Source organism: Spea bombifrons, chromosome 9, assembly GCF_027358695.1.
Source record: "Spea bombifrons isolate aSpeBom1 chromosome 9, aSpeBom1.2.pri, whole genome shotgun sequence".
In the NCBI taxonomy this organism is placed as follows: domain Eukaryota; kingdom Metazoa; phylum Chordata; class Amphibia; order Anura; family Pelobatidae; genus Spea; species Spea bombifrons.
The window spans coordinates 20181950-20208768 of record NC_071095.1 but is presented as its reverse complement, the minus strand read 5'-3'; the positions used below and the strand labels follow the sequence as shown (position 1 = coordinate 20208768).

At 39.5% G+C, this 26819-nt stretch overlaps 5 protein-coding genes across 5 annotated transcripts; 4 read left to right on the top strand and 1 right to left on the bottom strand.

Annotated features, from left to right (window-relative positions):
• Window positions 1-1177: 1177 nt before the first annotated feature.
• Window positions 1178-5463, top strand: LOC128504340 (olfactory receptor 12D2-like). The gene is made up of 2 exons (XM_053474373.1): window positions 1178-1749; window positions 4515-5463. Exons 1-2 carry the CDS (start codon window positions 1178-1180, stop codon window positions 5461-5463), a joined length of 1521 nt encoding a protein of 506 aa, XP_053330348.1.
• A 3745-nt stretch (window positions 5464-9208) lies between these two features.
• Window positions 9209-10141, top strand: LOC128504338 (olfactory receptor 12D1-like). Its single transcript, XM_053474372.1, has one exon. The coding sequence runs from the start codon at window positions 9209-9211 to the stop codon at window positions 10139-10141; it is 933 nt and encodes a 310-aa protein (XP_053330347.1).
• Window positions 10142-11242: 1101 nt separating this feature from the next.
• Window positions 11243-12401, top strand: LOC128504337 (olfactory receptor 12D2-like). Its single transcript, XM_053474371.1, has 2 exons — window positions 11243-11276; window positions 11452-12401. The coding sequence occupies exons 1-2, from the start codon at window positions 11243-11245 to the stop codon at window positions 12399-12401; spliced, it is 984 nt and encodes a 327-aa protein (XP_053330346.1).
• Window positions 12402-15008: 2607 nt separating this feature from the next.
• On the top strand, window positions 15009-15941 carry LOC128504336 (olfactory receptor 12D1-like). The gene has a single exon (XM_053474370.1). The coding sequence runs from the start codon at window positions 15009-15011 to the stop codon at window positions 15939-15941; it is 933 nt and encodes a 310-aa protein (XP_053330345.1).
• A 2383-nt stretch (window positions 15942-18324) lies between these two features.
• LOC128504335 (olfactory receptor 12D1-like) lies at window positions 18325-19269 on the bottom strand. The gene has a single exon (XM_053474369.1). It carries the CDS (start codon window positions 19267-19269, stop codon window positions 18325-18327), a length of 945 nt encoding a protein of 314 aa, XP_053330344.1.
• Window positions 19270-26819: the final 7550 nt, after the last annotated feature.

Here is a 26819-nt window from a genome sequence, read left to right as displayed (position 1 = left end):
TTTTTTTAATATTGTGTACTTATAATATATTGTAATTTACGTTAAGACAAATGCAATTATAGGGCTAAAAAACATAAATTCTCACAACACTAATGTGAAATTGTTGCAAAAAAAGAAAAAAGGTGTGCAGTTGGACATAGCTGTGATAGTACCTCATTATTTTATTAATGAGAAAAATCCAAAGCTTTATTTTAAGCGTAAAAGTAAAATTAAATCATTAATAATTGGTTAGCGTATTAGCCGTTGTTATTCTTATCTGATTTAACCACCTTAGTGGTTAAAGTCCTAAAGGATCAGCACCTACACGTCCGATCCCAATGGGAGACATCATATTATATAATCCTTCCCATTTCCAAGTCACTACGGCCAGATCATAAAAGCTGCGTCATCCCTTATTTTATTTTCCATGGGAAACGGCTTGAGAAAAATACAAATCGCTTAGCTGTGTAGGGGGGGGGAATCGGAAATGTGAATTTTAATTTCTAAAATTTGTTTTATTTTTTGAGTATTAAAGAAACTGGAAAACCGATGAGCGGATCACCGACAGGTATCAAATAAACAGGCTAAACTGCTTAGTATAAGGTCTCCAACTTTGTTTTTGAAATAAAAAAATATTATGTTTTATAATGCTGTTTAAGATTGTACATCACACATTTGTATAAGTTCACTTTTTTTCCCTTATTTTCCTATTTTGGATATTTACAATATATTACATTTATTGTTTTACATTTTTTTATGCTAGACAATCCTTTTTAGTGCCGTTATCCGTCTTATGCCTTTCTGGGTTTCTTCTAGACAACCTCATCGGCTCAATATACTGCACAGCCATGATTTTGAATATGGGGATCATTTTCCACCTTTAAATGGTCATTTACCAAAATGCAGTTCATTTAGTTTGTTTTAGATACATTTTTAAAGACTGTCAAAAAAGTTTTCTGTAATTAAAATGTATAAAAATAGAACCATTCACCCATCCAGTCCCATTTTTTCTTGCTGTAAAGACTCAATCAGTTGTTGGCCCCATCTTAGATTCAGGAGCCACATGGCTATCCTACATGTGTCTTTTGTATGTGGCCATCATAACAAAGACATAGTACACATTTGGTAACAGTACTCAACAACTCTCACCTATGTTGCTTAAACAAAATCATTTTATTTTGCAGATTCCAAATTTGCAATGAGTTCAAACCAGACATTCGTTACCTATTTCATCTTGCTTGGACTGACAGATCTAACGGAGCTTGAGTTAACCCTCTTTGTCTTTTTTTTACTTCTTTACATAGTAAGCTTTATAGGCAACCTTTCTGTCATGGTGATCATCATATGCGATCATAGTCTTCACACACCAATGTATTTCTTCTTGTGGAACTTGTCATTCCTTGACATTACCTATTCTTCTGTTGTTGTTCCCAAGATGCTTGCTGACTTCCTAGCTTTGGAAAAAAACATCTCCTTTATTGGCTGCGTCTCGCAAATATTTTTCTTCCATTTTCTCGGAAGTGCGGAAATCATGCTTCTCTCAGCGATGTCCTACGACAGATACGTGGCCATCGGATATCCTTTGCGTTATTCCAACATCATGAACGCCAAGGTTTGCCTTCATTTGGCAGTAGGTTCTTTGACCACAGGGTGCTTTCACTCTCTCTTACACACCTTGATGACGGCAAAGCTTCCTTTTTGTGGACCAAACCTGGTGAATCACTTCTACTGTGACATTAAGCCACTCCTGGAGTTGGCCTGCACAGATACATCCCTCAATATGATGCTTCTCAATAAAGTCACCGGGTCTTTGGCCACAACGACCACACTTTTAACCCTTTTTTCCTACGTCTTTATCAGTAGATTTCTCCTTAAGATAAAAACTGCAGAAGGTAGGAAACGTGCATTCTCTACCTGCAGTGCCCACCTTACTGTTGTTGTCCTCTTATACGGAACAGCCATGTTTACCTACTTAAGATCTTCCACCGAAAACTCCTTAGACCAAGACAGAGCAGCTGCAGTTCTGTTTACCGTCATAACTCCAGCATTAAACCCTCTGATATATACCTTAAGAAACAAAGATATGATAAAGGCCTTAAAGAGAGCAATCAAAAGATGGTCGATTTAAAGAAATGTAATTCCGACCATAAGTGTATATCTATGATCGACTTGTATACCGCCTAAAGACCTACTTGACTTTAATTTTTCTATAGGTCTTTAGATACTAGGTCAGTATATAAATAATGTAAGAAATTAGGTCACGTCAGCTTTTAAGGACTTTTTGGCCTGTAAGAAGAGATCCTTTGTCTTGATAACGCTAGAATTTATCATAAAGTTATCTACCTTTTAACTGAATCACCAATATCCATTCCTGTGCCATTTTCAATAAAAAAAATCCTTAAAAAAATCAATACTTACTAAGCTATGTTGCATTTCGAAATGTACCTTTTTATGAAATATACTTTCTAATTTACTGTTCAGATAAGATGTTACCAAGTAGTTTCAAATGAATTGTCTGATTTACATTAATAATGAAAATGTTTCCTTTTAAATCATAGTTTTCTTTATGATTTCCTTATGATACACTTCCCCTCCAGCGTCATCTTCCCTGGCCGCGTTCATGAGTTTCATTGTTCTTATTTTGTCTTAAATGTCCTTATTTACGAACATGGAAGAATAGGCTTTCAAATAGGTCTTATTTCAGCCTTTCCCCAGGGCAATTTGGTCTTAGCACTGCTTTACACTACTAGATATCCTCAGCTCAGGTAGGTCAACTGGGAATCTGAGACTCATTCATATTCTTCAGATGGCACTTTTCTAGACATTGGGCCTTCTGAGAAACTCTGTACTATGAGACGAGGGTTATATCTTGCCTCTGATGTCCATTACCTGGACCTGGCCCCCAGGTCTCTTATGGTACCCAAAATGAAGGACCCTTTTTGACCTGGAAAAAGACCCAGCCAACATTTGTACTTTGGGTAATCCTTGTCTCGGTTCTACATTCCTTTACAACATCTATTATAAAACAACAAACTCTGTGAGTTCTTGAGCCTTGACATTGATGTTGAGTAAGGCTGAGAAGGAGATAATCAGTCCATTTTCCTGCTTACTGACATTCAAATTAGCTGTTACCAAGGCCATTAGTATGAATGTACTTCCCCCCACCCTTTTGTGTTGCCCCGTGGGCGGGGTGAAGAGGGTTACTAAGGCACTGGGAGGCATAGTGCCTGCACGCCAGCCGCATCAAAATTGTTAGAGGCGGCCATACAGCCGCTTACCAAACCGCAGCCGCAATGACATCTCTGTGTGCCGGTCCACGGATCGACCGGCCCACTGGGAAATCTCTCGATTTTCTGGGAGCCAGTCTGGCACTGCTCACGTGGGCCGCACCTCAAAGTCTGGCGGGCCACATTTGTCCCTCGGGCTGCATGTTGGATGCCCCTGGTTTATGGTATATTTGGAGACAGCAAGGTATTTCCCAAGTCTTCTAGGCATACCTGGGAGAGAGTGAGATCTTGATACGCCCCGCTCCCCGCCCACCGTTCCCGTGGGAACACCGCCGACATCAGCAGGATCTCCCATTAGCGTCAGTGGGACCGCCCACCAACGTCAGTGGGACCGCCCACCAACATCAGTGGGACCGTCCACCAACATCAGCGGGACCGCCCACCGTCAGTGGGACCGGCCGCTGACATCAGTGTGCAGTCCTGGCCGCGTCCCTCAAGGGAAGGCTCTGGGTAGCTGGAGCCCAGAAGTTCCCAGGTATGCTTCTAAGTCACCTTTAGGAATCTCTCTTATCTTAATTATTTACTTAAGGTATGTACACACACATTCATACGTCGTATCATCAAGAATGTCAGAATGATCATGTCAAGGCTGTGTGGTCAGCAAATCAGAGTGCAAAGCTCTTTACCCATTGGCTTTACCAATACTTTTGACCATGTATATGGTTAATAACAATAATCACAACTGTATTTATAATTTTAGCTAAATTGGCTAACTGTTCAAACTATTAAACCCCAAACACCAGTTAACTGGCAGGCGTTCCCTAAAGATCATATCCCTACGAGCCATGTGTTTGCTTATATTTATATACGTGCTTCCTTGTCGGCCAGCAGTTAAAAGCTTTGCAAAGACGATCAACTGCAACTATGTCATAGAAATCATTTGAATATACTTTAAAGGACTGAAACATATAAAAAAAAAATATTAATCTTTAAGAGGAACTGAAGCCACCAAAGAAATGAATAGGGAGAATGAACTGCTAGCTGCACATCTTGGTGGTATGATAAAGAAACATTTTTTGTTCGATATTTCTATTTTTTTTATATTTTTATGCAGATATTAATATATATTTACACCTAAAATATTTTCTTCATTCAGCTTTCGTTCAAAGTGGGTAACATGGAAAATACTTGCTGATAACTCAACTCTTGACTAATTCCCCTTCCCATTTTCACCCCGTGCATCACATCACTTTGGTTGTTAAACAATCACACTACTGTATATACACATGTGTTATCTTTCTTCTTCACAGGTTACAGCGATTCCATGTTCTATAAAAATCAGTCATTGTTGAAGGAGTTTGTCTTGTTTGGTCTGACTGATATAAGGGAACTTCAGATAATCCTGTTTGTTTTTTTCTTGATCATCTACTTGTTGATCTTGATCGGGAATTTCTTAATCATGGTGGTCACCTTTCTGGATCAAAGTCTTCACACTCCTATGTATTTTTTCTTATGGCATTTAGCATTGCTGGATATCTGCTACGCTTCTGTCGCTGTCCCCAAAATGCTTACTGATTTCCTCGCTGTGAAGAAGACCATCTCATTTGGTGGTTGTATCTCTCAAATACACCTTTTTCACTTCTTTGGAAGCACAGAAGTCATACTCTACTCAGTAATGTCGTACGACCGCTATGTTGCCATAGGATATCCTCTGCGATACTCCAACATCATGAGTGTAAAAGTTTGCACACACCTAGTGTTAGTCTCATGGATAACTGGATTTTTCCATGCACTCTTACATGCTGTGATGACTTCAAGGCTTCCATTTTGTGGGCCAAATGTAGTAAATCACTTCTTCTGTGATGTTAAACCAGTCATAACATTGGCTTGTGCTGACACGTCACTGAATCTGAAGCTTGTTAATAGGGTTACTGGAACCTTGGTCACAATTACCTTACTTCTCACACTTCTCTCATATATCTTTATTGGAAAATATCTTATAAAGATACGTACCTCAAAGGGTAGGAAAAAAGCCTTCTCCACCTGTAGTGCTCACTTCATTGTTGTTTCCTTCCAGTATGGAACAGCCCTATTCACCTATATGAGGTCTTCTACAAATGACTCCTTAAACCAAGAGAGAACTACTGCGATCCTCTTCACTGCCATAACTCCTTTGCTAAATCCTGTTATTTATACTTTGAGGAACAAAGACATGAAGAGCGCAATGAATCGAGTATTAAGGAGAATGTTTCTTTGATGATCTATAAGACATATAACAAAATCCAGAGGTCCAGGGCATTTGTTCTCAAATTGATTCTCAGGGACCACCAACAGCCCCGGGTTTAGTGGTTTCCAAAGTTATCCTGCTTGATTTTTTTTTTTACAAACATGGATTTGAGAACCAGTGCTCTCTACTCAGCTACACAATTTACAAATAAACTTAAAAAAATGTTTAAATATATATAAAGCTATGCTTAAAATTTCTTTTGCCAATGTTTAATTTTCGATCATACAATTTATCAAAAATCTTTAGGTTTTAGAATGTAGATTTTAATTCTTATACCTTACACCCTATATGTGGAAGTAGATCTACGTAGACATCCAACAAATGGAATATTGGATATTTTTTTGTAAATCATTGGTCGGTATCGCAGGTCCTTGTTCCTGATCACTTTGATAAGATGGCTTGTTGTATGTATTCCCTGTATTATTTATGATATTTATTGAAGCAATGCATTTATACATCATGTGATTATAGTCTGGAATATATACTAGACTTGTGCATTTCCTGTTTAAGTATGAAGTTTATTATTAATGAAAATTGTTTGTGCACCCATACCCGAAAGTTCTGAAAATGTGGCGCTCGTTGAGGTAAAGTTGGAGGTACATTGTCTACGGGGGTTCAGATCAATGACTGATAGATAGGTAGATGTAGCCAAAAAACTGTGGGTGGTCTCATTGATGGTTATGGCTGTGACTGATGGGTCCAACAATCTGTGGGAGTTTTCTATACTTTTTTTTACCCTGGCCAATCAGAATTTACAGGGAGAAGGGGCAATTATTAGATATATAAATGTGCTGATGCCATTTTAACCTTTCAGTAGCAGTAGTTATAGACTGGGGAGTTGGAGTGTGTGACAGTGACAGCTAGTGAATTTTAATCTTCCTATCATATCATCTATTAATCTTCATTGCTTTATAATATTGGGGACATTCAGTCCTGCTTCACGGGGCTGCATGTTCCTATTATCTGCCAGTATCTGCCCTACTACCCTGGACCTCTACGACCGCCCTTACTCTGGGAGAACCTTTTTTGTAAGAAAATGTCAGGATCACAGGTAGGAAGCCAGTTGCAGCTCTCAATCGTATCTGGCAGAAACTCAGTAACGAAGGGGTCAGGCAGAAATCGCCTGGTTTTTATAGGCAGAGAGCAGACACCTGACCAGACACAGCTGAGAAGCATTGGCAATCACATCCAGGCTGATAGAGTAATGAATACCAGAGCTGAGGCCCAGCTACCAAAAACCAGGCTGGCGAAGTGGTAAAGATGAGCCTCACCAACATGGAAATCAGGGTTCAAGTCCGGTGAAGCCAGTTCCTGACAAAAGGCTTCTTAATTTATTGGTTTTATTTTGGTGCAGCTTGGGCAAGGCAAGGGGTGTGCACATTTTAGATAAGAATCGCCAGGACATAATGTCATATACCTGCCCTCAGAAATAAAAACAGCTGCCATCTGATGAGGTAGTGCAGCCAGTGGTTGGATATGCTTAGCAGCAAGCTACATTTTTATGAATTTATCCAGTGTGCCAGATGGACAGTCTGGGCCTGGCTGTGTGGCATGTGTAAGATGTACTGATATTGAGGGATGGAGAGAGTGGCTGTGTGTATAAGTATGTATGTACGTATCAGTGTATTGTGTCACAGTGAGTGATCGTATTGGAGAGTGGGTATGTATGGTGTTACTGTATGGAGGTTCAGTGTGCATGTGTTATTGTATAGTGTTAGCATGTATGTTAGTATATTGTGTAAGAGTGTATATTTGTATATTATTTACATGCACATGTAGTCAAGAAAAATACATTGCTGTGTTGGGTATGTGGTGAAAATGAAGATGACCCTTTTAGATTATTTAATTGCTCCTTTAACTGTTATCCTTGCAATCCTAACTTGCACAGAAGACACGGGCTGTGACAGATGATCATGCCATAAAACATGAGCGCCAGTGCAGATACTCTTCCTACATGCAAATCGTGAGGTCCATTTGTCATTAGTGTTATTTGCAGAGTTATAATAACACAGGGGTACAAAATCCACTATGACTTATTCTTAGAGGATACAAAAGGAACAGCAAAAATATATCTATATCAAAAATGTTTATTAAAGTAAATTACCACAATGGTGTCAATATTTAAGACATCTCCAAGTGATAAGACACGGCTGTGCAACTGAAACCAAATGAATCACCCCAATGGTGGCCATGGTCAAGCCTGAAAAAAGGTATTACAAGCCTAAATAAATGGCCTGGATTCGATGCTAAAGATACATCTACATACCTTGGAACTTCTGGGCTCCGGCTACCCAGAGCCTTCCCTTCGGTGGGCGGTCCCGCTGACGTCGGGGGTGTTCCCGCTGATGTCGGTGGGCGTTCCTTAAAAACACCCCCATTTTAAGGAAAAATGGGCGGGGAGTGTCAAGACCCCGCTCCCGCGACCCAGAGGATTCGGGTGAAGCAGGAGAACCAGAGAAGCAGTGCTCACCCGGCAATCTCCAGGTCAAACCCGGAGAGTTCCCAGGTATGTACATCTATCATAAGTAGCCGAATAGCAAGCCAGCCATGGACTGTACTGAAAAAAAGACATAAAAAGAGATATTTGCTTAAAGGCTCTTTTCTGGAGCCTCTGTTACATAATAACAATGTAATTCATTGTTGGGCCTCTACCAGAAAGTGTGTTTGTGCTTGAAGTTCAACTAAAAGCCACCAGGGTGTCAATGTTAATAAGGACATTAGGCAGCATTCACCCCTGAGTGGATCCTCTCTGTGCTCCTATTATGGTCTTTCTGTGGAGCCCCCTTTAGGTGACTGTGTGTAGGGACGGATTGGCTAGAGTTCAACAAGCATACTTCTTCCCATATGCTTGTTGGGCCCCTCCATTTCTAACCTACTAGTCTACATGTCATCCCTACCCCAAAATATTTTATGGGTTTATTCATATTTTTTCAGTGTAGTATTGGTGATGCATTACATGATAAGCGATGTCATTCATGATTTCATCTTTGTTGTTATTCCTCATGGATGACACAGAGGTCGTGTCAACTTTTGTGTTATCAGCAAGGCCGTTTTCCACCTATCAGTCACACCATTAATTTCCTATTTTCACATATCGGTAAGAAAGACCTCCTTAGCCATCGGCATTACCAATATTGTTACCACTTATTAAAGTTAATTACAATAATTAGAGCTGTATTTACAGATTGAGCTACGTAAGCGAGCTTAACACCAATTAACTGGCTGATGTTCTCTAAAGACAATGTCCCAATGAGCTATATGTACATATATATACATCCATATATTAAGATATGTATGTTCTTTCAGAAGATTCAGCCAATGGCCATCACCTATTCAAAGACGGGGAACTACAAATAATCTTTAGATCATTTGAACATATCTTAAAAGATTGAAACCTATCAAGAACATATTATTCTTGGAGACAAACCCTCTGAATGCACCAAACAAATAGATATGGATAACAAACAACTAGCTGCACGTCTTGAAGGTATCAGGACCTAACATTTGTTTTGTCTCATGTATTGTTGCTTTGTTAAGTTTAATGCAAATTATATATTTACACCTAATGTTGAAATTTCTGTTCCCCCAGTTTCTATTCCTTATCATCTATCATCAGCCAATATCTTAACTGGTTTTTAAACAATCTTGTTTTAAGAACCACTGCCTATGCAAATTGGTATCTCTCTTTTTTTTTTCTACAGGTTACAGCGACTCAATGTTTTTTAAAAATCAGTCCTTGTTGAAGGAGTTTGTCTTGCTCGGTCTGACCGACATTGCAGAACTTCAGAAAATCCTGTTTGTCTGCTTTTTCATTATATACTTGTTGACCTTGGTCGGGAATTTCTTAATCATGGTGGTCACCTTTCTGGATCAAAGTCTTCACACTCCTATGTATTTTTTCTTATGGCATTTAGCATTGTTGGATATCTGCTACGCTTCTGTCGCTGTCCCCAAAATGCTTACCGATCTCCTCGCTGTGAAGAAGACCATCTCATTTGCTGGTTGTATCTCACAAATATACTTTTTTCACTTCTTTGGAAGCACAGAAGTCATTCTCTACTCAGCAATGTCTTACGACCGCTATGTTGCCATAGGATATCCTCTGCGGTACGCCAATATCATGAGCATAAATGTTTGCACACACCTAGTGTTAGTGTCATTGATAACTGGATTTTTCCATGCACTCTTACATGCTGTGATGACCTCAAGGCTTCCATTTTGTGGACCAAATGTAGTAAATCACTTCTTCTGTGATGTTAAACCGGTAATAACATTAGCTTGTGCTGACACGTCACTGAATCTGAAGCTTGTTAATAGGGTTACTGGAACCATAGGCACAATTACCTTACTTCTCACACTTCTCTCCTATTTCTTTATTGGGAAGTTTCTTATAAAGATACGTACCTCAAAGGGTAGGAAAAAAGCCTTCTCCACCTGTAGTGCTCACCTCACTGTTGCGTCCCTCCAGTATGGAACAGCCCTATTCACCTATATGAGGTCTTCTACAAATGACTCCTTGAACCAAGAGAGAGCTACTGCAATCCTCTTCACTGCCATAACTCCATTGCTGAACCCTATTATTTATACTTTGAGGAACAAAGATATGAAGAGAGCCATGAAACGAGTATTAAGGAGAATGTTACTTTGATGATCTAGAAGCAAATATATCAGAATACCCAATGGTCTAAATATTTTTTTACCAAATTAGTTCTCCAAGACCCCTAACAATTTTGGAGTTAGTGGTGTTCCAATTTTATTCCACTCAGGACGTAGGTAATACCCGGTTTGTTGGTGGTCTTTGAGGAATCTGTATAATGTAAAAATAGTTGTTGTTATTCTGCTGAATAGATCCTAAAAGAGAAAAATGCTATAAAGAAATGATTTTGTTCTTTTTTACAAATGCATTTTATATCATATCTTATTGAGTGTTTGCAATATTTTGAAGACTATAAGTGTAGGAGAAACAGAATTCTAAGTAGGGAGTAAGTAGAGCAGCCTGCTTTCCCACTTTTTCCAGTTGCAGTTCCACTAATAGCCACTAGGGTACTGAATTCAACAAGGACATTAACAAGCATTTACTTTCTGAGTGGATCCTCTTTGTGCTCCTATTATGGTCTACTTATTATCTATGAAGCCCCTTTAGATGAGCAAATATTGAGGAGGTTTATTAATTATTAAGTTACTAGTATTTGACCTTAGGTTAATGTATATCGTATACATTAAATGGACATTTAGCTAGCTATTTTATTTACTAAAACCTCAATGATAGTTGTATCAATGATGTCATAAATTATGTGATAAGTGATACCATTCATAATTTCGTCTTTATTGTTATCCATCATGTGTGTCAGAGATACTGTGAAGTGTTACATCATCAGCAAATCAGAAAAGTGATTGTCAACATATCTGTAAAAAGGTACTTCCTTATTTGTTGGCTTTACCAATGTTTTTGTTAATTGCAATAATAATAATAGCTTGATTTACATTTTGTAGTTGAGTTGGGGACACGATGACTTGATTAAACCCTTCGCACCAATTAGCAAATGCTCCCTAAAGATATTATCCTTATGAGTGTATGTCTATTTAAACGTTCGTAAAATTCAGCCAGTGCCCAACAGCTTTGCAAAAACACGAACATGAAGTTGAAATTATTTAAGTATACTTTAAAAGTATACCTTAAAATATCGAAACACACATAGGACCTATTCATCTTCAAGAAAAACTTTCCCAAGGCTCCAAGCAAATAAATATGGAGAATGAAAAACTAGCTGCACATCTTGAAGGTATGGTAACATTTGCTTATACAAAATAGGCTGTTCTCTTCTTCACTCAGGAATATTCCTGCTTGAGCCATCCGTTTGTGACCACTTTGTATTAGAATGTCTCTTTAAGCTAAATATTTTTGCTGATACTTAAATCAACCCTACGATGTATACAAATACTGGGTCTTTTTCACAGGTTACAAAGAATCAATGAAAATAAAAAATCAGTCATTGTTCAAGGAGTTTGTCTTGCTCGGTCTGACTGATATAGTAGAACTTCAGATAATCCTGTTTGTTTGTTTCTTGATAACCTACTTAATGACTTTAATAGGAAATTTTTTAATCATGGTGGTGGCTCTTCAGGATCAAAGTCTTCACACTCCCATGTATTTCTTCTTATGGTGTTTAGCATTTCTGGATATCTGCCTTTCATCTGTTGCTGTCCCCAAAATGCTTGCCGATTTCCTCACTGTGAAGAAGACTATATCCTTCAGTGGCTGCATCTCACAAATACACTTTTTCCATTTCTTCGGAAGCACTGAAGCCATTCTCTACTCAGCAATGTCTTATGACCGATACGTTGCCATAGGATATCCCCTTCGATACCTCAACATCATGAGCGTAAAAGTTTGCACACACCTTGTGTTAGTCTCATGGATAACTGGATTTTTCCATGCACTCTTACATGCTGTGATGACCTCAAGGCTTCCATTTTGTGGACCAAATTTAGTCAATCATTTCTTCTGTGACATTAAACCCGTAATAACATTAGCTTGCGCTGACACGTCACTGAATCTGAAGCTTGTTAGTAGGGTTACTGGGACCTTGGTCACAATTACCTTACTTCTCACACTTCTCTCATATATCTTTATTGGAAAATATCTTATAAAGATACGTACTATGAAAGGAAGAAAAAAAGCCTTCTCTACCTGTAGTGCTCACCTCACTGTTGTTTCTTTCCAGTATGGAACAGCACTATTCACCTATATGAGGTCTTCTACAAATGACTCCTTAAACCAAGAGAGAACTACTGCAATCCTCTTCACTGCCATTACTCCATTGCTGAACCCTATTATTTATACTTTGAGGAACAAAGATATGAAGACAGCGATGGAACAAGTAATAAGGAGAATGTGCCTTCAATGACCTCTAAGAAATACGTCAGAATTTCCAGTTGGCTAAAGCTCTCACTCTCTAACTAGTTCTAGAACACCAACAACAGTTTGGGATTTAATGGTTTTCCAAATGCATTCCACTTAGGAATTTAATTTAATACCAGGTGTGTTGGTGGCCCTTGACCACCGCCTTGAGGAGTCTATAATCTACGAATATAAACTTTAATTTATGTTTACATACAAAAATGCATTAACTGATTTTATTTTGTCAAATTCATCTTTATATCATATTTTATTGTGCTTTGTAATATTTTAAAGATTATAAGGATGGGAGGCAAAATAATTCTATGTAGGCGACAGCAAGTAGACTGCTTTGCAAATTCTACTTTAACAATGTGTAATTGTCAGTGAATGGTACGACTAAACATATTGCCTGTGGCTTAAGAATTTAAATCCTAATTCAGATTGTCTAGAGTCTCAATAAACCATAATACAACCTCATAGAATCAGGGCATTATCTATCTATATGTTACCATTAAAAGGTCAAGAAATGTTATCAAGAAAAATTACTTCAAACTCCAAGGTGATCTGATAGAACATGGATGTCCAAATGAAGCTGTCCAAATAAGTGGTCCCACTAGGTTTAAAAAATATTACCAGCCTAAGGAAAATGTAGAAGAAGCTTGTAATTGAATAGCAATTCTCCTATAAATTACAATGGAAATAAGAGAAAACCATAAATGAATTAAAAGGTCAACCAATAGGTATCACAAATGTCTTTGGAACCTATATGGCAATATTCATTGTTGGGCCTCTACCGGAAAGTTGCAGTTCCACTGATAGCCAGCAGGGTGACAGAGGTAATAAAGGACTTTTTACTCCAGAGTTGACCCTCCCTGTGCTTCTATTATGAAATTTCAATTGAACCTTTTTTGGTGAGTGTGTGTTGGGATTGATATAGTCCACAAAGGATGTTTTCTGCCACGTTTATTGTGTTGTTTTATTGGTAGGCCACTAGTCAGGGCCTATGCCCCTGGGGCAAATTTTAGCAGCCCTCTCCTAAAATATTTTGTTGTTATCCGCAAGCAGTCTCTAATTACCATTCCCGGGCTGGCCTATGGTAGTCATTGGGCACACAGAGCAAAAGGCCCTTTTCTTCTAGGCTACAACACCATTGTAAGATCATATTAGACCTATTACATTTCCATTTTATTGGGCCAGCATAGAAAAAGCTTCATAATACTTTGAGGCCCTCAGAGGTCAGTTCTTCAGACAGCATGAAGAAGAGACCATTACAGCCCCCGAAAATGTATGTATCTTTAGAAAATGTTCTACGTTGGCCCAACAAAAGATATTAATTTCAAATAACGTCTAGATACCGTAACTAACTGTGGTTTCTATAAACAGTAGGGTTGATATTAAGACTATAGCAAAATTCAAAATGTAGCCATGTGCACCCTTTTAAACATTTATTTCATAAAATTGTGGTTCAATACAAAAATGTATTTCAAGCAGGACATTTTTAGGTCCAATTGTCGTTAGGGTATCCATACAATACAATACATACAATGAAACAGTGGTCCAAAATATACAATCCAATTTCTCGTATGTATGTGGGTTTTTTTTTATTATTTTAATTTAATGCTTGGTCAACGAGACATAAGACCTGTAATGTCTCCAATGGAGCCATCTCAAGGAAAACTATCCCAGTAGACTGTGATCTTTGAATGTTTCTACATGGCAGTATCTACTCTAAGCATACTCAAGTTCACGATCAATCTAAGTTTATGAAGACTGGGGTAAGTAACTTTAGTAAGACCTGTTAATGACTTCAGAGACACTGAAGAGAAACGAACACTGGACATGCAATAAAAAATACTTCAGAAAACATTCTGAAAAGTCTACATGTCTACCTATAGACATGTAGCGTGGTTAAACCCATGGTCCTTTGGGTCTGTGATTCAGTGGTAAATCCCTAAAGAATTTCTACCCATGAGAAATATCACATTATAAAACCTTTCTAACAAATTCAGATTCATTCTAACCATAGGTTGTTCCATTCAGTTCAGCAAATTAAAGACAAAATCACTGGATCAGCATTTTCAGAGCGAACCTCACAAATATCTGGTGGTGGGTATTTTAATATATTTATGAGTCATTATTTTATATAGAGACCACTATAATGAAATTATCTGAACTTTTTTAAAGACAGAATGGTACAAATGCATCTATATAATACAACATTACTTTATAATACATGAAGTACAGATCTTCACTACATTTATGGATTTGTTTCTCCTTGCAAATGTTTTATCCTATGTCAGATCTTTCCCAATGTTCCTTTACAATAAGCGTTTGAGCAGTTAAGTAACATTTTGGAAGTATGGTTGTGATTGAAACTCTAGACTTTGCTAATGAATGGTTTATCATTTAATAATTTATTTTGCAACCTCTAACATTAACTCTTAAAATACACATAATGCTAGGAGAGCGTTAATATTTTATAGCACATAATTCGGGAACGCTATGCTTATTCTTAAACAAAAAAAAAGATGTGCTGAGAAAAATAAATCTGTAATCAAGATTGATTAATGTGTGTTTAGAACATTGCATTCATTATATGTCTTACAGGAATCCAATGGGTTTAGGAAACCACACATCTGTGAATAATTTTATATTACTTGGACTAACAGACCTTGTAAAGCTTCAAGAGACCCTGTTTGGGTTTTTCTTACTATTCTACATAACAAATTTAGCAGGAAACATCTCTATCATGGGGCTTACCATTAAAGATCAACGTCTGCACCGCCCTATGTACTTCTTCTTGTGTAATTTGTCCTTTCTTGATATCTGTTTCTCATCAGTCTCGGTCCCAAAGATGCTTGCCGATTCCCTATCTCTAAATAAGACAATCTCTTTTGTTGGTTGCATCTGCCAAATACATTTCTTCCACTTCCTTGGAAGCACTGAAGTCTTGCTCCTCACCGCAATGTCTTACGACCGATACGTGGCCATCGGAAATCCTTTGCGCTACTCCAACATCATGAACACAAAGATTTGTATAATGTTGGCTTTAGGCTCCTGGGTGACTGGGTATTTCCATTCGCTGTTGCACACCGTGATGACAGCAAAGCTTCCATTTTGTGGGCCAAACCTGGTGAACCATTTTTTCTGCGACATTAAGCCAGTATTGAGGTTGGCTTGCACAGATACATCTCTCAATCTCAAACTCTTGATCAGGGTTACTGGAACGTTGGCCACGACAACATTACTGCTAACTCTTCTTTCCTACATTTTTATTGGCAAGTTTCTCATAAAGATACGTACTGCTGAGGGCAGAAAACGTGCCTTCTCCACGTGTAGTGCTCACCTTACTGTTGTCTTCCTACTCTATGGAACTGCCATCTTCACTTACATGAGACCTTCGACACAAGACTCTTTAGATCAAGACCGAGCTGCTGCTGTCCTTTTCACTGTTATAACCCCAGCTCTAAATCCAATCATATATACGTTAAGGAATAAAGATATGAAGAGCGCAATTAAGAGGATAATGAAGAAGATGGCGCTCTAACCCCCCCCCAACAACAAAAAAATTTGAATTGAAAATGCATTTGGTTTTTGGACGCTGTAACATGTCGTACACTCAATGACATATTTATTTATGAAAATAATTTAGTAATATTTTCTATAAGCACATTTTAACATTTTTACTTAAACGTTCATTAGAAATAAATATGTGGAGGATGTGTCAATATAGAATTAATGTATTGAAAATAGGGATGAACAATGGTCCCATATTGAAATATACAGTAGGTTTTCTTTCTTAGGTGTAATTTTAGGGCATTTTCCATGTTATGTTCATGGGGCACGGCTAAAACTTAAGTATAATTATAATAAATCAATATAATTATATAAAAATAAACCTGCATAAACATTATGTTTTGGTTACATTATAATATTGATGGAAAGGAGTTTTGTGTAAGTTATCAAAATCTTATTATTTATGGGGTTGAGAGACACAAATATGGGAGACTACATGATGCCACAGAACGATAGGAGACGTTGAGTCAGTAAAACAAGAAGGTCTTGGTTTTCGGCAAGGTTTTTTGTTTTATTATTTCGAATGTTTAAATTTATATTGTTATCTTAATTTAAATAGTAATGACATCTGTCAAAATAAAGTATGAAAGGTAAAAAATTATGTGGTGCGTCTATTAAAAAAAAACGGGCGAAGAAAGAAGAAGGCATGCAAGAGGCAAGAAGAACAACAAGAAGCAATAGAAGAAGTGGAGCGTAGGTAGGGAGACAATGAGTGTGAGAGAGAGTAGGTGAGAGCAACAAAATGCAAATGAAAATTTGGATCTCTCTGCTTTGTTTTTGTTTCACTGCACTCCCTACTTTTTTTCGGACATTTGTACGAAATAGTGAAATAGACAAATTTTGTTAAAATTAAAATGTGTCCGAATGCACAAGTCAGCACCCTGCTTGCGCCATCAGTGTTGGAGTCACTCAGTTAGCTAAGGAAAGATACTTCCCAAGCAAAGCATATTGCTTACCTCCCATTGTATATGGTTCAAACTAGACACATTTTCTTTATGTGTGGTTAAAGCTGACACCAGTAATCTGTTTTTTAAGTAATAAAGACTATTATACAACATCTTTTTTTTTTTAATCTATACACATTATTGTGTATTCTGAGGAGGAAATAGGGATACGTTTTCTGAAACCACGTACCTGTCATGATGTCACATAATGACCTCAGAAACTCAGCTGCTAAAACACAACTTCTTTCAAAGTTGTAGGTCAACTTTCTAACTTTAATTAAAAAAAAAAACTCCTTGGAATCAAAATTAATATTCACAATGATTTTCCATATTAAGCACTCTTCTACAGCATATATTCTTTTATACCTCACAAATTTATTGACTTATCCAAAGCTGTCAAACCAATTTTGCTGTTATTAACAATTTAACAGTAAGGTGGCAGTGCACATCTAAAAATATGATGTCACACAAAACACACTTAATATTTCTAATAAACCACATGAACGATAGAAGAAAATGAAAGTAAATGCATGGGTACCCAAGTTATTAATACTATATTTACTAAGCAAGCTAAGTCTTATTATAAGTGTAAACATATGTGCATCATTTTCTACGTCCAATCTGTTAAAACCGAGGTGCTCTATTCTTGGAAAATCTATTCCTTCACCTTTCCAACCTTGTAAGTAACATGATGTAAAAGTTAATTATTCAAAATGGAAAGTTTAAAAAAAAAAATGGATGCAGTTTCCGAAGGGTTATGGTGAAGGCATTCATATAAAGAATAGTTCAGGTTGATATGTGCTAGAAATGTAAGTGATGGTTTTAGAAACATTAGACAGTTTGTAAATATTTTAATATTTGATGGTTTTATTTTGTCCTAGCCAGGAGATCATCTGTGGTCCATTGGTGGTCAGCAGATCACAATTTAGAACACAGAAACGCATCCAATGCCTCATTTGGCATGTCCTACTTGACCCTTCCATGTTTACTCCTTACCTTCTTATTGAGTATGTCCACTACATTAACAATTTCTTTTTTCCCCTTTTTTGGTGTATATTACATGCAGTCATAGGACGAATAATGCAGATTTGTGAGACTTTAAGTGTTGGATTCACCACTGAAGAGGACATTTTTATTCCGTGTATCTTTTGCTTGTTTCAAGTCAAAAGTCGATGTTTGGGAAACATATGAACAACATTTTTTTAAATATGTATAGTAAATTAAAAACATATATAGAGAACTTAAAGGCGTATAAGGACCTACTAGTCTTCCCACATTCCGGAATACTCCTTAGTCTTTGAGTATGTTTATACCAGTATGTCTATGACTACGTTTACATTGATAAGTCTTGTATGAGAAATTAAAAATAGACAATGTTAATCAATGTATTTATTAAATAGATTGGCACTGTTACATTCTGTCAATGGATGACCAACCATTGGTGATCCTTTTAAGAGCTTTCTTCATGTCTTTGTTACGCAGTGTATATATAACAGGGTTTAAAGCTGGGGTGATTACAGTGAACAGAACGGCAATGATCCTGTCTTGATCGAATGAATTGCCCGATGAAGGGCGTACATAGGTAAAGATGGCTGTTCCATATAGGAGGAACACAACTGTGAGGTGTGCACTACACGTGGAGAGTGCATTTTTTCGTCCCTTTTTGGTGCGTATTTTTCGTAGAACTTTGCCAATAAAAATATAGGAAAGAAAAGTTAGGAGAAAAGAACTGACAGCTATGGAACCAGCAACTCTGATGAGAAGCATTACATTTAAAGATATGTCTTTACATGCCAAACTCAACACTGGCTTCACATCACAAAAGAAATGGTTCACCAGGTTTGGTCCACAAAATGGAAGTTTTGCTGTTAAAATTGTGTGAAGAAGTGAATGAGAAAATCCAGCCGCCCAAGAGCATAATGCCAAGGAGAAAAAAACATGTTTTCTCATGATGATGTGATAACGCAAAGGCTTGCCAATGGCCACATAGCGGTCATAGGACATCACCGTGAGGAGCATGACCTCTGTTGTTCCAAACAAATGAAAGAAAAATATCTGAGAAATGCAACCTCCAAAGGAAATGATCTTCTTCAAGACCAAGAAGTCAGCTAACATCTTTGGAACGGTAACAGATGAAAAGCAAATGTCAATCAAAGACAAATTCCACAAGAAAAAATACATTGGAGTATGAAGACTGGGGTCGGTAATGATGGTCACCATAATAGAGAAGTTCCCAATAAAGTTTACTAGGTAGAATAGCAAAAACACCCCAAAGAGTAGAACCTGGACCTCTGCCAAGTCTGTGAGACCAAGTAAGACAAATTCAGTCAACGATGTTTGGTTTTCTGGGTTCATTTATTATTTTGGCCAAAACTAAATACAGAAGGAAAGCAACAAACACATGAAAAACAATACGAAGAAAGGAACAGACAGCACAAGATGCATTTTTATGCTCCTTAATAACCAGAAATCATGCTATAATATTAAATTCTGAAAAACTGTGAAAGACTAAACTAACATGCTATATTTCATTATATTTCAATTATTTTATGTTTGAGCCTTAACCTTCAGAATCGTTTCTAACTAATAATAATATAAATATTAATATAAATGTAATGTAAGTATATCTTATGATCCTTCAATAGACATTTAACCTCATCCAAGACAATAGACTCAGCAGCAAAAGACAATAGTTCATCATTTATAAAAGAAGAACTTGAAATGTCCGTGCTGTAGCCCTTAATTTGATGGAAGAAAAGAACTATTGACCCATCTAGTCTGCCCATTTCTCCTGCTGTAAAGACTCTGACCTTGATCAGGTCTTGGTCTCGTCTTAGATTCAGAAACCCCATGCTTATCCAATTACCAAATTAAATTCAAATATTATCCCGGGCACATTCCCATAACTTAACCAGCTGTTGATCTGGTGGTTTAAGAACATGTTACAGAAGAAAACCAGTATCATTATATTTATATATATTTATATATTTAAACAAACCGAAATCCGTACCTTTAAAAGATTATTTTATCTACAATACAGATGAGCATATTTTTCCAGGTTGATAGAATGGCACTCTTCAAAGTGGTGGCAATTTTTCTTCAAAACTTAAAAATAAACAAATATTATAGGTGTGCAAATCTTGAGCTTACAGAGACATTAAATGGCACGGCCGTTACACAAAGCTTCACGGATACTGTTAATCACCTTGAAAACATTGGACTAAATATGTTTTTCTTCCTCTTATGGGTTATTCAGTTGGGAACTGTTCGCACCTTTTGATTTCTTGAGGGAATATATCTCTTGTAATCTTCCTTTTCACAGGGGAATCAAAATGTCTATTATGTGGACCTGAAATGTCTTTAACAAAACGAGAGCACACCAACTAAAACATAGAAGTCTATAATTATTTTTATATGGGGCCATCATATTCCACAGGCTGTGCAATGAATCAACAGTACATAACATAGATATCTTTTGTGGCTCCGTTGTACAAAACTTGAACAAACTATGGCTTGCACATAGGGTGTAGGTTTCGCAGACTGAGACTCATAATGGTTTAAGAAAGGTTAATTAATAAGAAAACGGGTGCTAGGAGTAACTGAAAAGGAGCTAAAGAGCAGGGAACCCAACTATGGTAGACAGAGGAGGCCAAAGGTTACAGAAAGAGCATAAGAGAAGGTTAAAGAGTACATTAATAATGAAAGGGTTAAGGACAAGGGACCCAACGGGGTTAAGAGGTTAAAAGGAAAATAAGTGTGAGAGGGGGAGTGGAGAGGGGCAACAAAGGAGGGAAAATGCTGAAAACAGAGAGAAGAAAAAGATGAGTGAGGGAAAGTAGAAAAGTGCACACAATATTGTGATCTATATAGGAATTGTAGGCAAGAAAACATAGGTTCTTAAAGATAAAAATATAAAAAAAACAATGCAACTTGGAAGAAAAGCATTAAAGCCACATTGAGAAAAACTCTTTAGTCAGAGAAAAAAGATAACATCTTTAATCATATTTATTTTTGTTATTCATTCAGCGTTCAATTCAGTTCCCATACATGTTTTTTTTTTTTTCAAATAAAAGTTTATTGAGGACCAAGGAGATAAAAAAATGTGAGCACATAAAGAACGTACGCAATCAGCAGTTAAAATACAACAAATCAGGATCGAAGACAAGGAGCATAGGAATACAGATCCACAATGGTTCGCATAGAAGACATAGGCTGCCCAAGGCAGAGTTACAACGTTGTCGACATACCAAACAATACGGAGAAAACTCCCAGTGGAGGTAAAATAATATAATTGCGGACGGAATTACAAAAGGTGGTCCAGTTTTTACATTTAAAGGCAATGTTGTGAACCGAACTATAATAAAAGAACCAAAAAAAAAAAACAACAAAATAACAAAACATATCGTACTCTGTAGTAATGCGTTCGGTGGTGTGGGAAAGAAAAAGTACTAAACATGGCATACCCAAAAGTAAGGCAAGTTGAGAGGCGGTTAGGAGAAGTGTGTAGTGTAAACGGAGCTGTGAATCCAAGGAGACCACACACGGTCATAGATATGTGTAGTGTGATTTACCATATGGGACATCTTTTCCATGACCCTATGCTTCTCCAAGGTGGTAATGACTTCTAAAAGTAAAGGTGGGGACGATGCCTTCCACCTTTTAGCTATGCACAACTTAGTCGCCAGAAAGACATGGACAACCAGTTTCCGAACGGGAGAGGGAGGGGGATCGTCAAACATATGAAGGAGGGCAAGCTCAGGACGGAAATCTAAATTAATGTGACATAATGACGGGAAAAGGGAAAATATTTGTTTCCACAGGGGCTGTAATATCGGGCAGCTCCACCACATATGGGTCATAGACCCCACTAAACCGCAACCCCTCCAGCAAAGGTGGGAATGGCCAGGGATGATATGAGACAGGCGAGCTGGGGTAAGATACCACCTGCAGCTTATTTTCTTTTGCAGCTCAAGGTGATTTGTGCAAAACGAAACTCCCCTCATCATGTCCTCCGCCTCAAGCCAAGACTCGTGTGACAACTGTAGGTGTAATTCCCTCTCCCACGCCACCATATGGGGAAGTTTATGGGCATAAAAACGCTGCAATATGAGAGAATACCAGGTTGAAATAGCACCCTTACAGAAAGGAGCGGCCACACACAGGGCCAGAATAGGACGAAGTGGTTGTGTATGTAGGGTCAGAGAGCAAGACGAGGAGTTGAGAAGGTGACGGATCTGGAGGTATTTATAAAAATCGTGGTGGGGGAGGCCATGATGAGATGTAAGGTACGAGAAAGGATGTAGATCACGACCACCATAAAGGTCACCCAAGACCTGGAGAGTAGGCCGGAGCCAGTGGGCAAGACTAAGGCCAGGTATCAGTAATTCGAGAGAACGGAGAGGCGTGAGAAAGGTAAGTTTGGTCAAGGAGGGCAGGTGTTTGGAGACGGCACTCCAAGTTTCAAAAACAAAGGAGGTCGTAGGTGGTAAAGCCGGCAGAGAGGGACGTGAAGGGCCCTGCACCCACAGGAGCTGAGCTAAAGTGTAGGGAGATAAGATGGCGTTCTCCTGGTGTACCCAAGTCGGGGAGTCAGTGCGAGCATAAAATGATAAAACGTGTGAGAGAGCACAGGCCGAGTAGTAAGAGGGGATATGTGGAAGCCCCAAACCTCCACGCAGTCTGGGGACCGCACGAGTACGCGCAGCCACCCTGGAGGTGGTTTTTACTTTGGTGAAGTGTACAAAAAAATTTTGAATCGTGGTCAATAAATTAGCCGGGGGGCGGACAGGGACAGTACGGAAAACATAAAGGAGTTTGGGGAGGGCTGTCATCTTAAGGGCGTTCACACGACCCAACCAGGACAGTTCATACTTCTGCCACCTAAGAATGTCCGCCCTAACACTCTGCCAGGTAGCCAAAATGTTGAGATGATTTATGTGATGGATACATTTGGGTAGTTTGATTCCCAGGTAAGAGATGTGAGAACGCTGCCATGTGAAATCATAGGAAGCAAGAAGGTGAGTGCGCTCGACCGGGTCCAGATGGAAACTCATAGCTTGTGTTTTGGGTATATTTATTTTATGGTAGGAAACAGAAGAATATTGAGAAAAGCGGCGTTGTAGAGCAGGCAGAGATTGGGATGGGGAGGTAAGGGAGACCAAAATATCATCGGCGAAAAGACCCAAGACACATTGGGGGTGATTGGGAATGGGAAATCCCATAATTAATGGGTCGGAACAGATGGAAGCCGCCAAGGGCTCTAATGCCAAAATATAGAGTAGAGGGGATAAGGGGCATCCCTGACGTGTGCCGTTGGAGATACCAAACGGAGATGACAGGAAACCCAGCATGGAAATGTGGGCAGAGGGGGAAGAATAAAGTGCCATGGCCACTCGGATAAATTCGGGGGGAAAATTAAATTTAGACATGGTAAGTTCGAGGAACTTCCAATGGAGCCTGTCAAAGGCTTTTTCCGCATCATACGATAAGAACAAACCCGGGAGTTTTTCCCTGTTGGCTTCCCATAAAACATTAATAAACTTACGGGTGTTGTCTGAGGGTTGTCTGCCTGTAACAAAGCCAACTTGGTCAGGATGGAGAAGCGATGGAAGGAAGGGAGACAAACGATTAGCTAAGATTTTGGCATATATTTTAATATCGTTATTAAGGAGGGAAATAGGCCTGTAACTGGAGCAAGCATCCATAGGTTTACCTGGTTTTGGCAAGGTGACAATGTGAGCTGTTAAATTCTCGCGAGGAACAACGCCAGAAGCCATGTAGGAGCGAAATAAAGAAAGTAAGTGAGGGCCGAGTGTGGGTAAAAAGGTGCGGTAGTAAGTGGCCGTGTAGCCATCTGGACCCGGTGCTGAGTTCTTTTTAAGTTGAGCCACCGCTCTCTCAACCTCGCCCAATTCTATGGGAGCCGCCAGAGAGGCAGAGCCTTCCAATGGGAGAGAGGGCAAGGGGATAGGGGCTAGGTAGGAGGTTATGTCAGCGTGAGAAGGATGATGTAGAGAGGTGTCGGTCTGGAGATTGTATAATTTGGCATAATAGGATGCAAAAACTTCAGTCATTTGAGAGGGATTACTAACACGTAGACCAGAGGATGCCGTAATGTAATGCGGTCTAGAGATGGCCGTAGTGTGACGGAGTTTACGTGCTAACAAAGTATCGGCCTTGTTACCCTTGGCATAGAATTTTTGCTTAAGGCGAAGAAGCATGTGAGCTGTAGTTTGTGCATTAAGGTCCGATAGCTGAAGTTTGATACGTGTAATGTCGCGTGTGAGGGAATCCGTTGTGTGTGTTTTATTGAGCATATTTAGGTCATATAACTTCCTCAGTAAGAGGAGTTTCGAGTCAGACCGTTGCTTCTTAACATAAGAAGCTAGGCTGATAAGTCTACCTCGCAGGACCGCTTTGTGAGCGTTCCATAAGGTCTCGATAGGAGTGTCAGGGAGGGCATTGTCCTGAAAATATTGTGTCAAATGTGTGTGGATTTGTGTTCTATGGCCTTCATTATGTAGGAGGGAGTCGTTCAAGCGCCAGGAGCCACGTCCGATGAAAGGAGAGTCAGTTTTTAGAGTGAGCAAGACAGGGGCATGATCAGACCAGGAAATGGTCCCTATGGTGCAGGAGGAAACAGATTGCAGTGTATGTTTATCCAAGAAAATATAATCAATACGGGAATAAATATTATGTGGGGCCGAAAAAAAAGTGTAATCCCTGTCCAAGGGGTGCAGGACCCTCCACGTATCAAAGAGGTGATGGGAATGGACCAAAAAGGACATGTCTGATCCAAGGGTGAGTTTGCGTGTGTCGTGAGAAGTGTCGCGTCGTGTAGTGCAGTCTAGTGCCGGGGAGAGAGCAGTGTTGAGGTCGCCACAGAGGACCACCCGACCTTGTTTACAGGCGTCTAGCTTCCCCAAAAGCATACGAAAAAAACTAAGTTGTGATGTGTTGGGAGTATAGAAGGACACAAGAGTGTATACAGTGTCATTAAGTCTACACACTAATATAAGGTATCTGCCCCGCGGATCCACATGTTTATGTATCAGAGAGAAAGCAAGACGGTTGGAAATTAAAATAGAGACTCCGGCCGTTTTGGACGTTGCCATTGAGTGAAATTGTGTGGTGAAGTGAGGGGAATATAGCAGAGGCCGTGGAGATTTTTTTAAGTGCGTTTCCTGGACACAGAGAATGCTGGCGCGGAGAGATTTGGCCTCATTCCACAGCAGGGCACGTTTTTGCGGCGTATTAAGGCCCTTAGCATTTATAGAGAGAATCTTTATGTCAGCCATGGTGCTGAATAGGAGGAGAAAGCAATATCAGTAGCTGGAGTCTCAGGTAAAAGAAAAAAAAAACAATTCACCATAAAAAATAAAAAAAAAAAATAGGATCCGAGGGGGAGACACCCCACCACCAAAAGAACGCCAGAGAGCAATGCAGTACAGTACATAATGACGGACAAATCAAGAATGGTACTTGCAGAGTAACGATAAAGTAAATAAAACAGAATAAACCAGTAAACCAGTAACAAAAATCGGCTCATGGTCAAGAGCAACGTATAGTAGAAAACCGTGCTAATGATATAAATAGCACCGAGGGGGCACTAAGCAAGTTGGGAAAATAGGACCCACGGCGGCCAGCCAGCCCTGAGTAGCAGTGGGTACGTCTATGTGTGTGGTGTAGTGAACGAAAACGTGAAAAATAATAAAAACGAAACTCATGGTAAAATGCGTAAAAAATGGTAAAAAGAAAAACATAAGAGCGAAGTGTAACACAGGTAGGGCCTATTAGGCTAAGAGGTCGAGAGGAAAAACACACAAAATTCAAACGACCAGAGGTTACCCGTCGACGAACGCCAGCAGATCAAGCTTTAGTCGACCAGTCCCGTTTCAGCTTCTTCGGGGTGGAAGTGGTTTTCGATGGAGTGATAGCACGAGCTGGATCCGGTGCGGAGGGCGACTCTAGACCCCAAGATTTCACGCGGGCCAGACCATCCTCAGGTGAGTTGAGGACAGTAGTTGAGCCGTTCCGGGATACTATCAGGCGGACCGGGTACCCCCACCTGTAGCGGATCTGGTGCGAGCGAAGAATGCTCGTGACAGGGGCAAAGGCTCGGCGTAATTGAAGCGTGAGCTGGGACAGGTCCGTCAGGAGCTGAACATCGCGGAACCTGGAAGGTAAGGAAGGTTGATTGCGCGCCGCTTGCATGATCTTGGACTTGACATCGAAGAAATGAACTCTCGTCAGCACGTCACGTGGGGGGGATCCTGGAAGGTTCTTCGGGCGGGAAACACGATGAAGACGGTCTAGGCGAATGTCGGCAGGTAAAGTATCGCCAAGAAGAGCTGCAAAAAGGGCCGTAACATATTCATGGAGGTCGGCTTGATCCACAGATTCCGGGATGCCCCGGAGACGGATGTTATTGCGTCGCGATCTATCCTCTAGATCCATAATTTTGTAACGGAGAAGCGAGAGCTCACTCTGCGTGGACACCTGGCCGTCAGCCAGAGCATTATGGGCATCCGCAAATTCCTCTAAACGGCACTCCAAGGCATCCGTCCGGTCTCCCAGGCCATCTAAGTCTCGCCGCAGGGAAGAGGCTATTTCATGGAAGTCCTGGCGTAGTTGATCTCTCATCTCACGAAGCAAGGCTTTCATCATGTGTGAGGTAAGTGGCTGTTGGGGATCGGTAAGCTCCTCTTGGGAGGGTAATGCAGGAGAAGGAGGCCTTGAGTGTGATGCCGAAGCGCGACTCATGGAGGCGTCTGAGTCCTCATCCTGATCATGCGGTAGGCCCGAATCTTGCGCGGGAGTTTTCTTCCGCGATTTAGGTTCAAAGAAACTCGGCATTTTAGTCGATTTCCTCCCACGGTGAGTCGACATAGACGGACGAACGGAAT

Excerpts from the sequence above, each read along its gene's own strand:
- LOC128504338 (XM_053474372.1), top strand. The coding sequence starts at position 9,209 with ATGTTTTTTAAAAATCAGTCCTTGTTGAAGGAGTTTGTCTTGCTCGGT.
- LOC128504335 (XM_053474369.1), bottom strand. The coding sequence starts at position 19,269 with ATGAACCCAGAAAACCAAACATCGTTGACTGAATTTGTCTTACTTGGT.
- LOC128504336 (XM_053474370.1), top strand. The coding sequence starts at position 15,009 with ATGGGTTTAGGAAACCACACATCTGTGAATAATTTTATATTACTTGGA.
- LOC128504340 (XM_053474373.1), top strand. The coding sequence starts at position 1,178 with ATGAGTTCAAACCAGACATTCGTTACCTATTTCATCTTGCTTGGACTG. Across the intron at positions 1,750-4,514 it reads GAGTTGGCCTGCACAGATAC|AGGTTACAGCGATTCCATGT; the intron begins ATCCCTCAATAT and ends TTTCTTCTTCAC.
- LOC128504337 (XM_053474371.1), top strand. The coding sequence starts at position 11,243 with ATGGAGAATGAAAAACTAGCTGCACATCTTGAAG. Across the intron at positions 11,277-11,451 it reads ACTAGCTGCACATCTTGAAG|GTTACAAAGAATCAATGAAA; the intron begins GTATGGTAACAT and ends TCTTTTTCACAG.